The following is a 13,649-nucleotide window of genomic DNA, read 5'->3' on the forward strand; positions in this document are numbered from 1 at the left end:
TTGCATCTGCTCAGGAGCCACAAGTGGAGAGCTCGCCTATTTATACCCGAGTTGAGCGTGGTTTATGCTTTTTGCTAGCATGGCGACCGCTGTTGATGATGCTTCAGTAAGTTTACTGGAAACCGAATTTTCCTGTGTATGTCCAGTTATTCTGAGATTTTTCCGAAACGCAAATGTAAATTGGCATTTTCTTGTCGGTTTTCAAAATACACAGGAATAACTAAGCTTACATGAAAATTTGAATTTCCCTGTCGGTACTAAAAAAATCGCAATTATATATAGATTTCTCTGTAGGTTTAGTAAAACACACAAGGAAGTTAAAAACGCACAGAGAAAAGTATAGTTTTCTTGTGTTATTAGTCAGCTCATGTACTAATTATTTCCGCTATATTTTTTAGACAACGATGAAGTCGATGACTGTGATTGTAGTGGCATGAGGTTAAATCTGAGTCTATGGGTAACAATGTTAACTGATAGTGAGTTATGTATTGTGATGCAAGGACTTGTAATGATCTTAAAGTGACATATTGTATTTGTCAACTCACTATCAGTTTGGGTCTTTTGGGTGCTCATTTTAATCTTGATTTCTTGATGGTTTTCAGGCGTGCCCCTGGCAGACAACAACCCAGCGTGCTCGCAAAGGTGGTCGCAAGCGAATTCCACCACAACACCGTGCTGAAAATTAATAAAAATTAGCCCAAGTGGAGTTGTCACGGAAGACTATCACTGTAAAAAACTAGTATCCTGATTTTTTCTAGGACGGGTGAAATTACCACCCGCGCTTACAAAAGGAGCGGGATTCAACCGACCCACCTCTAGAAAAGCATTTGCACAGGCGGGTCACCCCATCACCCGCTCCTAAAAATAGGAACCATTTCTAGGGGTGGGTAATGGCATCACCCGCTCCCAAAAATGATTCCCAGGGGTGGGTAATGATATGGCCCACCCCTAATCCTGTGAAAATAAATTCATAACTTTTTTATATGACCTCGGATGAAGATAAACTTTATACTAAAATTATATAGCTTGATGAGGCCTAAAACTTTGTAGTTGAAAATCTTTTTATTTGAGATTGTTTATTACTCCAAAATATCATTCTAAGTTCTCTAGTTTTGAAATCTAATTTTTTTTAATTTCAAATGACTTTGGCTATACATAAGCTCTACATCAAACTTGTAGAGCTCGAGGAGACCTAAAATTTTGATTAATACTTCAAAAGATCATTATAAGTTCTCTAGTTTCAAAATCTAAAACTTTTGAATTTTTCAAATAACTTCAGCAATACGAAAGCTTTATTCAAACTTATAGAGCTCGACGAGACAAAAACTTTGAAGTTGACAAGCTCTCAATTTGAAATTGAATAATACTTCAAAAAATGTATAAGTATATGTGAATATATGTGTATATGTGTGAGTACATGTGAATGGGTTTAATGAATCTATTTTTTCAATACAAACTTTTTCGTATCATCTTGGATGAATACAAGCTTTATATCAAAATTGTAGAGCTCAACGAGACATTAAACTTTGCAGTTGACAACTTTTACATTTGAGATCATTTAATAGCTTAAAAATATATTTTAAAATAAAAACAAAAATTAAGAAATAATTGTAGGGGCGGGTGATGGCGCCACCCGTACCTGGAAATAATTTCCAGGGGCGGGTAATGGCATCACCCACCCCTGTAAATCATTTCTATACGCGGGGATGGCATGACCCGCCCCTAGAAATGATTCCGCACAAAAGAAAATTATAACTTTTTCATACGATCACGAATGAAGATAAGTTTTATATCAAAATTGTATAGCTTGACGAGATCTAAAGTTGTAGTTGAAATTTTTTCATTTGAGATCATTTAATGGTCCCAAAAAACATTACAATTATACAAAAGAAACACACTTTACCACCTCGTCAATCCACACCTCAAAAATCGACTGCTCCTATTGGTCCTTGCCCTCTCCCACCATCTCCCTCGGCTCCGCTCCTTAACCCTTCCCCCCTCCCTCCCTCGCAGACAAAGCTGGCGCCTTGCCTCTGCTCCTTTCCTTCTCTCTTCTCCTTGCCCTTCTCTCCTCAGAGACAAAGCCGGCGCCTAGGGGCCCGGCGGCCGGGCCGCGGGGGGCGCGCGGCGGTGCGCCCGGCCGCCACGGGTCTACGGCGCGGGGCGCGGCGGCCGGCATGGGTCCGCGGCAAATACGCCTCCCGGACAGCGTGCTCCCGGACAGCGCCTCCTGCCCGCCGGCGGCCCTTGTCAACCAGTCACGAGATGGAGTTCTTCTCTACGGCGGCAGCGGCCGGTCCTTGCCCAACGGCCCGTGGTGGGGTCCGAGCGGATGGCTGCCGACAACGACTGCTGTCCATCTTTCCTTTTTCGGCTATCCATCTTTCTTTCTTTCTTCTATCGTTTGTGTAGTGTGTGATTCCCATAGTTGAGGTATTGGCAGGCAAGCGTGCTACTGCTGCTGTCCATCTTTCTTTCTTCTATCGTTCGTGTAGTGTGGGATGAGACCTGTGGTAGTCTTCGAGGTGAAGCTAATCGGCGTCGACAACGATGGCCGTCGGCCGCGACAACCGGTTGGGGAGTGCGCGGCTCCACGCGGGGGCCAGCAGCCGGCACGGCGCACGGGGCAGGCGGTCGACGAGGAGCCGGCGCGCCGGCGCTCGGGGTTGGCAGGGGCTCGGCTCCCCGCGGCAAGCGCTGACAGGGCGCGAATTATTATTTATTTTATTTTTTTAATCGATCACTAGCGGCGGCGAGTGATAACGTCACCGAAATACACTTTCAGCCATCACCCGCCCTAGAAATAGTTTACACCCGCCCCGGAAATAGTTTAGCAGGAGCGGGGTAGTTTAGCAGGAGCGGATCTGTAAACAGATAATTGTAGTAGTTGCGAAGATTAGAAGTGGATGGTGCGTTCGCCTCGTGCAAATATAGTTTCAACCGTCATGAGACCTGCAGAATTGACCTTTAGTCCCGGTTGACAAGGTGCAAATCTTCCGAAAATCCATTCGGGATAAACCAATCGGGACAAAAGGGGGTCTTTTTATCCCGGGTCACTCAACCGGGACAAAAAACCTCCTTTTATCCCGGTTGGTATTACCAACCGGGATAAAACGGGTCACCACGGCAGTCACTGCAAAAAAAAAAATCCCAGGCTCCCAGGAGCCCCCCAACCTCTAGCCTCGCACGTAGCTTCCTTGCTATCCCACCTACACAGTACATCTGACTATATAGGGGATGCAATCCTTTTGTATTAACTCGTGGGGGACCCTTTTATCCCGGTTGGTATTACAAACCGGGATAAAAGGGTTCGAGGGATTTACTCCTCTTTCAGCCACCCCGTTGGGGACCCTTTTATCCCGGTTGGTAATACCAACCGGGATAAAAGGACCTATCCCGGTTGGTGTTACCAACCGGGATAAAAGGGACCGGGATAAAAGGCCTCTCGGGATCTTTTTTTTCCACTAGCCTTTGCAACCGGGATAAAAGATCCCGGTTGGTGAGGCTCCCACTAGTGACCGAGTTTTAGTCCCGGTTGGTGCACCTTTTGTTCCAGGCTAAATTTAAACCGGGATAAAATGGGGCGTATGGAAGGTGAATTCTCTACCGTGTAAGTGTATTTTATTCTTCACAATGAGCTGCTATTGTCAAATATCACCGTTGCGTTAGCACGGAAAATAAATGAGTTATATAACGAAATTCGCACTCATGTATCAGGCCACTTAATTAGAAAAGTATAAGCCGAAGCACAGTTATATTTTCTTTGTGGTGTTAACCAATACTAGGTGATTGTGCTGCAAAGTGCAAGTGTCAACCGATGCAGGCACGATACTGCAGAATACATATACGCACATGTGAAAGGAAATAAACGCCTGCTCTAGGAGTTGTTGTTATCAATATTTAACAGGCTTTCCATGATGCATATATACAAATCTTTCATTGTTGTGATGTTTGCCTCACGGGGCAACGACCCGGTGTCAATACCACTTGACGTAGTGACTCGTAAATTAAGAGCATCCCGTGACCAGTGGCAAGAATGTCCTGTAAAGCGAACTACTCAGCTAACCTGAACGTACTCAGGCTGGTAAGATTCTTTGTGGTGGAACCTACTCACTAGAATTCGAGTTCTCGACTCAGCACTGGTACTCGTATTTTTCTGAATTTATTTTAGGATTTAACCGGCGCTATTCTTTCAGTAGGCGACGTGCCTGTCGATAGCGAGGCGCCAGTGGTGACTTCATCAATCTTGAGAATTTGCCAGTTCAATCTTTCAGAGGTGCTCATAGGAGTAGGGTTGCGTGCGTGTGTTCGTAGGGGCGAATGTGCGTACGTGTATGTAAGCGTCTGCATCTGTACTGTGTGATTCAAAAAAATGTCATATAATAAAATATTGGACGAGACGTCTTTTTTCTCCAATATGCAAGAGAGTTACGGCAAGGAATGGCTTTGGATGACAGTGAGAGCTCCTTATATCTCCATGGTCATGGATAGGTGGGCAGCCACCGCTCTCCCGTTGTGTTTCTTCCGCTTTGTCACGGTATATATCGCTGGTGTTTCTTTCAACTTGCACGGACTAGTCTACTCGCTTCGATGGAGAGGTGTAAAGTTGCATCGATCATGAGCCACAAATGCATTGGCCCGGCCGTCTATTTAAGTATTTACGTAGATGAGTTGTGTTTTAATTAGATTTAATTTATTGCTTGGTCAAATTTCTTGATGTTTCAGTAGGGAGTGGTATATGTAGGGAACTAGGGATAGCTCCCTTCGAATGCAAATATATATTTTTGTTTCCGAGGTCCTCTTTGGCATAGTTTTCAAAGCTGATTCTCTGCTGAATTCAGTAGGAGCTCTGCCAAATAGTTTTCCAGAGAGAATTGATTCTCTTCTGATTCTGTGAAGTGATTCTCTAAAATGAACTAAGAGGTTGGGAGCTAAAAAAAAGTAGCTTCTCCTGAGTCTGTGAAGTGATTCTCCATCCTGATTTTAAGAGTTTATACTAGAGAATAAAAAAGAATCACTTTCAACCACAGAATTACTTCTCTCAGAGAATCAGCTCCCATGAAGAATCAAAATGAGATGGAGCTCTACCCAACAAGCCCTGAGTCTATGATGCTTAAACTACAGGCTGGTGTTCCCTACATCCAAAAAATAAGTTATTCTATGATTTAAAATTATCCTAATTTTTTTTCAAAAACAAGTCATTGTACTTAATTTGCAATGCGCATGCCAAATATAGATAATAAATAGGGGACAATTACAGTCATTTTACCTCATTAATCTGTCCTAGAATTTCTTAGATAGCTTTTTTTTTTTGGGACGGAAGGACTATATGTCACATTTTGGTATTGCTGAGTTCAGGGGCGGATCCAAAACAGGGCTGCACCCCGGACTAAGTTGCTGAATCACAGCTAAAACAGTCTAATCTTGCCTCATAAACCTTCTTTTATTAGGCTAAATACCACATATGTTAAAGGGACTACATGGGCTCGCCCCGGGCTGCAGCCCGGGCCCTAGATCCACCCCTGGCTGAGTTCCCATGAAATGCCCCATCAATCTATGTTTATGTTTATGAGGCAAGGTATAACTTAGCAAGGTCTTCCAAATAACACTTTGACCATTCATTTATCTTATATTATATTGTTTATAGTTATAAATTTATAATCATTATAGAGTATATTTGATTACGAATCTAACCGTGTAAAGTTTACATTATAAAAATAAAAAGAATAATAGTGAAATTATTAGTCAAAGATTGAGTTTGAATCTTGAAATGCATGTATGCCTTATAAATAAAAATAGAGGGAGTAGCTTGGAAACGATCACTAACAAAAACATTCATCCATACCGATTTTATCCGACCCTGTAAAATTAGAGACGGCATGAATAGACCGTAAGCTGGCCGTGATAGGTCTCTCAAGTGTTGTATTAAATACCTCGGAGACTATCCGCGCCAGCTCCTAGCTAGCAACAGACGGCACGCATAGTACTCTACGATGTATCCCTTTCTGTTTTTATTACAAGATGACACGTACAATTAGGGGGCGGACTCAGGAGTTTAAGAGTGTGTATTTAAAAGTTCAAAATATACAAAAATTTAACTGTTTTAAGCTTATTTTTTTAACATATAGTGATTATACCCTTAAATATATAGATTAGCACAAATAATGGGTATTCAATAAATACCCCCGGGCTCACCTGCATACAATATACTCCCTCCGTCCAAAATTATAGGTCATTTTAATTTTTCTAAATACATATCCTTTTACTACGTATCTACATATAGCAAAACTTATGTACGTAAAAAATTAAAACATCCTGCAATTTGAAGGAGATATTTTACTTGCACCAATCGAGTACACCAAGCACTTGCGACTTGGCAGAAGTAATTGACCACATGACACTATTATACACACGGCTGGTTTGTATTTGTACGACCGGCTTACGACAAGACCGCCAGAACCACAACGTGTGACTGAGTCACCAACAAGACTTGTATCATCACTTGTTTTCCTCGGAATATTTGTGGTTTTTGTGACGGTTTTTTACCATTTACCAGGGACGCCATTTAGCATAAGATGTGGTTTGAGTAGGCCCACTTGCAGCCATACATCACGACTTCACGAGCTATACTCCATAATCAGTTGGCAAGCTAATCATGGTATTAGAGCAAATGGTTGGACTCAACTAGTCAAAACATGATAGGCCACAGTGTACTCACCCAGATCGGACGGCTGTGGATTGTGGAAGAAGAACAGCAAGGCCCTTGGGCCGTTGGTGGATCACGGCCGTTCGAACTGGCCAACATAGTACGAACACACTGGAATACGCCGCGTGGCCCAAGAGCTCGCCCACAGGATAAGAGATGCGCGCCAAGCTCGCCGTCCTCGCCGCCGGCACCCCTCCGCCACCGCGGCGCCCACACCCCTCGCCGCGCCAGCGCCAAATACCGCCGCGTAGATCGCTCAGATCGATCCGCTCGCTGTCCGGCGGCGGACCGCCGCCGCCCCCGGCCCCGGCATCTCGGAGGCGCGCCTGGCCGGCCGTCTCGGCGGCGCTCTTCGGCGCGGGGTTCCTCCTGGGCCCGCTCCTCGACGGGATCCACTCCCGCGTCGGCCTCCAGGTCTACGGCAACGGCGCCCTCGACGTGGGCCCCCTCCACACCCACGTCCTGGTGCCGCCCCTGCTCGGCGCGTTCTACCTCACCATCGGCCTGCTCCACCTGGCCCTGGACCAGAGGGCGCCCCCCAAGTCCAAGGCCACCGGCAGCTCACAGAAGACGGCGACGTCGCTGCTGTGCGTTCCAGCTCTGCACGCTGCATCCACCGATCTACCATTGAACGAATGATTCATCGATGACGTGGATTGTATCGTGTGTGACTGTGTGTACGCAGTGTTCTTGCTCTGTTCATCGAGCTGAGCGCGGAGCTGTACAGAGCAGGGGTGCCCAGCAACGTGGAGGCCTACGTCCTGTTCGCCGGCGCCGAGTTCGTGTGGCTGTTCCTCGACGGCTCCTGGCTCGGCTTCGCCCTCGCCTGCCTCGTCGGCACCGTCTGCCCACTCGCCGAGATCCCACTGATCAAGTAACACCGCTCCTTTCCAGTTTCTAGCAGGACCAATCCCTTGCAAATTCCAGTGTGCACATGCTCTCTGCTCGACTCCATATCTGTTTTGATGTTTGCTGACATTGTCGGCACCGCCGCTGCCGGTGTTGCATTGCGTACGCAGATTGCTCGGATGCTGGAGCTATCCGAACGCCGACGTCCACCTGCTCGGCGAGGTACGTTTTCCTCTCCTCCCGGCGACGGGATCGGGATCTCTTTTGTCCTCTGTCAAACAGCGCACATCACGTCGTCTCGTGCGGGGGTTGTGCTCAGGGGCTGGTGAGCTGGACGGCGACGTGCTACTTCGTCTACACCCCGTTCCTGGCGAACCTGGCGAGGTGGCTCGACTCACGGCTGGCAGCAGCAGACGACGGCGCCGGCGCCGGCGCCGAGGGAGACGACGGAGCGGCTCCACCGTGACACCGGAAGCATCGCCATGCTCATGCCCTGCTCCGATCCATCGGTTAATCTTCCAGGATTCCAGACTGAAGGAAAAAAAAAACGTTGTGCACCCCATTGTACAGTTGCACGATCATACATTCAGACATCCAGAGCTCGCGGCATTGCGCGGCGCCAAGTGTAAATGCTGGTTGTTGGATCATGCAAAGGTTCGCTGAGAGCATGTCGAGAATACCGGGAGCATATCCCGGGCTGTTTTCCGATGAGCAAGCGTCTGACGGCGACGCGGCCTTGATTTCGTGGTGGCCGCGCGGATCCCGGCCGGAGGGAGAAGACAACGATGGGCGCGGTTGCGCATAACTTTTGTGATAAATGGTATGAAAGCATGCCGCGTTGATGGTGATTAGGATTTGTCTTCAGGGAGTTCAGTCGTCCAGCCCTGAAGACGGTCCAGTGGTGTACGACTGGAAGAACAGCTTACTCTGCTTTTTGATCGGTTCAAGACTGATGGAGCACCAACTGAATTCTGTTGTGTTTGGGATTCTATCTTCTTTAATCTATGTTGATCCAATTCTAAGACGTTTCTGTTCCATTTCTTGCGTTGTTAGTCCAGTGCAGAAATCAGTTTTTTACCACTAAACGATCTCATTGACACTTGGGCCTAGAGTTAGTCAGAAAATTAGTGGCAAAAATTGGATAAGAGGCCTCCCAAAAAGAGGAAACGACCAGGATTTTATTTGTTTTCCAAAATGGCGTATCTCATTCGAGATAAAAAGCCATTGTCACCTGAAAGTTAGTAGGATTGCCCTTCTGTCGGCTTAACTTGGACTCGCAGGTTTTGTTGTTACTTTATAACCTGAATTTACGACTTACTTTTAGCACAAACACCTATGCGACTGAACCTATCAAATCGACATGTTCTATTAACCAAAGGACACAGCGTAATAACATCATAAACAACCGTGTCATTTTTTTTTCAAAAAGGAATAGATTCTTGCCTTGCGACCACACACAAGCCAAATTTTTACAGTATGTTCAGCTCATAAGCTGATGATAAATAAAAGGTATAAGAGTACGCAAATGACAGGAAAAAAAACAAATGCAAAATCTATTATTACTTTTCCATCCATACATTGCTTAATAAAAATAAGATCATAGAAAAGTTGAGTTGTCTTGGAACAGTACAGTCCGGCAGTTGGTATGACCAAGGCAGTCAAGACGTACACTCCACTGGCCAATGCAGCACACGAATCTAACGAGCGCCCATTTAATTTCAGTTAGGTAGCATTAACAAAAAAATAAAACCACATGCAGACCAAACAAACTTTGTTGGGTCGTGGATGAACGAGCACCAGCACACCGACACAGGAGAATATCTTGACAGCATCAGTCGTCCCAAGCACCAACCACACCCCAACAACCCCGACCATGACCTTTTGTGTGATCCACCTGACAAAACAACCTTGCAAGAACACAACAAATTTCTTGCAAGAAATGCTGATTCACCTGAGACCAGTAAAAAAAAGAGATGGAGCGCTCCAGAGCTCGTCAGTCATCGTTATATGCAGCTGCTACCGCTGTTCCTGTTTCCTGCGATCTACTCCTATATGCGTTCTGGGCAAGCCTTCTGTGTAGATTGATCCCCTGATCGATGGCCTCGCTCCTCCTGTTCCTTCGAGTCATCGTCAGTGGCAACGACGAGAGACTCACCGGCGAGCAGGAGGAGGAGGCGACGCTGGAGCAACGGCAGGAGAAGGGGACGTTCCCGCCGCCGCGTCCGGCGACGGCACGCGGTCGCGGCGACGCCGGCGGCGCGGAGGAGGAGGAACGGTGGGTGGTCGCCTGCATGGAGTGGCCGCGCGTCGACCGCAAGTCCGCGTGGATGCAGATCGTTTGACGGCCTCGGGATCGGGTCCGAGCACGCTGAGGAAGTGAGGAGACAACCTGTGTGTAACAACTCTTCAGCTCGATGATGGATGGTTCACCTTGCCCTTGCGATGTGTTTTCTCTAAGATTTGGATGATTTCCGTGCGAACTTTCCCATGTTGTGCTGCCAAAAATGTCCTGAGAGCCTGTGTTCCACTGCCTTGCCGGTGTCGACACCACTATCTTGACCACTACTCGAGGGTCCTGACGACCCGGGTCGGTCCCGGCCGACACCAGACGTTGCAATGCAACGCCCACGGTTGCTATCGCGCTACCAGACGCACGTTGCGTCCCCCCTAGACCGAGGGAGCGCACCCTCCCCGTGGGTTACGCCGGGACCAGGGGATTCTCACCTGACAACGGCCGCCGTCTCGATGGCACGGCACTCGCCGGGGTCGCCAGATCGCCGCCCGCTCTAAAGCAGGGCGCGGAAATGTGCTCGAAAGCATGGCAATAATTTTTTTTTTAGCAATTAGTGGCAGGTGTTCTGCCCATTCATTATAGTAGAACTTCTGCGTCTTTCGTGTCTTTCTTCAGCGCTCTCTACTCCTCTACTTAGTAGTGCTTTTGGTCTCACTCGACAGTTATCAACAGAATTTCCTTTTTTTTCTCTAGCACAAAAGTTGCATCATGGCATGTTATGCGCATAAGCATTATCCATGATAACGCGAATGCAAGCAGCATGTTCTGGCGGCTCCAGTTTGAGAAAATTAAGAGTGCTTAGGGAATCTTTTGGTTCTAGCACCCTGTCTAAACACTGAAGAGCAGGGAGGGGTGCAAAGCTATAACCAGTGCATGCGACCTCATCTTGGCCTTGCCTTCGGAATTCAGGTTGACCAAAACAGCCCCATGGGCCTTTCTTTTTAGACCAAAACAGCCCCATGGACCATGGCCATTCGAATTCTGAAATCTGCACTCCGCGAAGCTGACGACAGCCATGTAGGTGTCCAGGCATAATTTTCCAAGCATTACCCTTTCCTGAGTTTGAATGGTAACCCAACTCTTAAATTGACTGAATGTATTCAATTCGAACCTTGCGTATCTGTATTGTCAAGTACTGATCAAACTTCTGCTAAAATGAATTGTTGGACTGAAAATGAATTTCTGTATCTGAGTTTGTGGGATTTCATCTGAATCAGAAAGTTATTGGATGGCTTTGTGGACTACAGTGATGTGCTTTTACTAGCTAATTTTACTAGGACCTTTTACTGAAACAACACTGCTGAAATGATTTGCATGTGGCATTCTTCTTTTGTCATAGGCATCACTTACATGTTATCAGAATTTAGTTCCCTTTGCCTGCTGCCATCCTATTTTACTGTGGCTTGCATGCAGGCTATTCATAGAAGCTATTTGGGGATTGCTGCAGCTCAGCAGCAAAGCAAAGGCTTGAGTAGTCACCGCAATCTGTGAACGTGACTATTCCAGCACAAGCAGAGGAGGACATTCCTCTTCGCAAAAAAAAAAGGAGGACATTCCTAATAGCACAGGCACTCTGAAGGTGCATGGATCCCACCCTTGCTGACATTGGCGATAAGAAACTATCTACGTCAATACAGAAGATAGAGAAGTTGGTGAGCAAAAACCTGAAGCAAACACCAATGGCTGCACAAGACTCCAGGAGGGTCATGTAGAGGCGATGTATGAACGTGGATGTACCCAGCGCTTCAAATCCTTTTCTTGTTGTTTCTGTTGGCTCTTTCTATTTACAAAGCTTTTTCTAACGGCTATGTTGACATGAAACACTTATAATTTCAGTGCAATCGCAGTAAATGAAATTCGGGTTTGACCAAGCGGGAAAAAGGAAAGTAAATCACTGAGTTCTATTTTGTAGTACTTGGATGAAAATATTTTTGGCAATCCAGAGAAATCATGTTTATATTGTGGAAACTGTATTTTTTTTATGGACTCAGCTTTGCAAAGCTGCACATAGTCACGTCAAAATTGTTGCTTTCGAACATAACTACTTTTTGGAGCTGTAGAGCGCCAAATTTACATATCTTACAAATAATCACATGTTATCTCAGCAAGCCATGGTCGAGAACTATTTGTTGACATATAGATTAATCAAGATGATAACTGAGCTGACTTGATTAAAATATTCTGTGGTCTTATATACCAGAAGTTTTTAAGTGGCACATACATGTTGCTGTCAAAAAGTTCTTGTTGACTTTTGGCACTGCAAAATATTTATTGATGTGTTGATGTTTGGAAACACTGGAATCTTCAACTTTTAGTCTGTATAATAAAGCACATCCAGAGGAAAACCTGATCTATTACTGTATCTTTTGTGGTGATTTAGTGAAAGCAATTACAATACTTTAACTTCTTTAGTTACATGTAAAGCTTGTTTAGTGAGTACACTATTAATATTGCAGAGGCAGGCTGCAATCCTGGTCTTATACATTCAAAGATGCTAATGCTAGTATTTGCTTTAACTGTTACATTATATCTATTCTTGGATAGAAGATTTTGTTCTTTTGTGTATGATCATCTTCAATGTTGGCCATGCTCATAAGTTGTGCATGAAATTGGCTGTTGTTAACAGTTACCCAGCACACCAAGTTATGTACTTTTTTTTTTGTTAGTTCTGCCAAGATGATCAAACAAATCTTTGCTATGGAACATGATTTTCCGCTAGTCCTGTAAGCCCAAACATTCACTATTACTGGGAAGCAATCAACTGAAGGCCAGCTTTGATAAATGATCATCACCTTAGCTGAAACCTGGGGCTTATGATGTATTGATGTTCTGTTGGTTCTATCTCAGTTGTTTTTTTCTTTCCCTTTCTTAGCTCCAATCCAATACTGTATAGAACTATAGAAGCATTTTGTTCTTAGATATGCTTTAAATCACAAGCACGCATTCTCACATTTTAGGTTCTGAAATTGAACTTGACAAAGTTCTGACAGACATTTGAACATAGAATAATTGGCAATGACTTCATAGGTTATTTGCATTTCATTATCATAGTCGCCTGAATTTTTGCATTGTTTTATGGAGTTTGGGCTGGCTTTCCTGAACGAGGCAGGGAGGGCGACAAATTTATTGTAGCTTAGGCCCGTCTCAGTGGAGTGTCATGGAGGATTTTATGGATATTAAATCCCATGCCACATCAGCAGTCTTGCTGACTTGGCAACCTAATTATGAGGAGAGAGGAGAGGGAAGTTTCACCTCATGAAACCCAACCCAGCTGGCGCAGTTACCAAATCCCATGAAACCTAATGAAACTTGCACCGAGGATGTTATAGTTTCATCGCATGGCACAATTGATCATAACTCCATGCAAAAATTAAATGTTGTAGGTTGTCTATAAAACTGTGCATTGAAATTGTGCATTAAGAGTGACAGTTTCATTTCATTGAAAAGATGACATAGTAGTTTTGGTAATAGAGCAATGAAACCATGCACTAAGAATTACGTGGGCTTTACTGTGCAGACTCCGTTGAAGTGGTGACTGAAAAGCGGAAAATTCGAAAAGAAAATTGTATTGGGGAGTTTGTATTTGATCTTCAGATATGAAATTTATTGAGAGTTACCATCCTTCGGGATCTGTTCTTTTATCCTACAAGATCATCTTGACATCTTCCTGAAAGATTGAAAATTGTAACACGAGGCATCTTAAAACTAAAAAAACTATGCACGCGCCTTGCGTCAACTAATGACAATTGTGGCGTGAGGAAGTTGCTAAGCAGAGGAGGACTGGAGGAGCACATCCAGGCC

The 13,649-nt window shown here is 45.2% G+C and overlaps 1 protein-coding gene across 1 annotated transcript; it reads left to right on the top strand.

Annotated features, from left to right (window-relative positions):
• The first annotated feature begins 6,802 nt into the window (after positions 1-6,802).
• Positions 6,803-8,579, top strand: LOC101772163. The gene is made up of 4 exons (XM_004967795.2): positions 6,803-7,293; positions 7,392-7,580; positions 7,726-7,777; positions 7,875-8,579. The coding sequence occupies exons 1-4, from the start codon at positions 6,863-6,865 to the stop codon at positions 8,019-8,021; spliced, it is 819 nt and encodes a 272-aa protein (XP_004967852.1). The 5' UTR covers positions 6,803-6,862; the 3' UTR covers positions 8,022-8,579.
• Positions 8,580-13,649: the final 5,070 nt, after the last annotated feature.

This window comes from Setaria italica, chromosome V (assembly GCF_000263155.2).
Source record: "Setaria italica strain Yugu1 chromosome V, Setaria_italica_v2.0, whole genome shotgun sequence".
Taxonomy (NCBI): domain Eukaryota; kingdom Viridiplantae; phylum Streptophyta; class Magnoliopsida; order Poales; family Poaceae; genus Setaria; species Setaria italica.

Excerpts from the sequence above, each read along its gene's own strand:
- LOC101772163 (XM_004967795.2), top strand. The coding sequence starts at position 6,863 with ATGCGCGCCAAGCTCGCCGTCCTCGCCGCCGGCACCCCTCCGCCACCG. Across the intron at positions 7,294-7,391 it reads AAGACGGCGACGTCGCTGCT|TGTTCTTGCTCTGTTCATCG; the intron begins GTGCGTTCCAGC and ends GTGTGTACGCAG. Across the intron at positions 7,778-7,874 it reads ACGTCCACCTGCTCGGCGAG|GGGCTGGTGAGCTGGACGGC; the intron begins GTACGTTTTCCT and ends GGTTGTGCTCAG.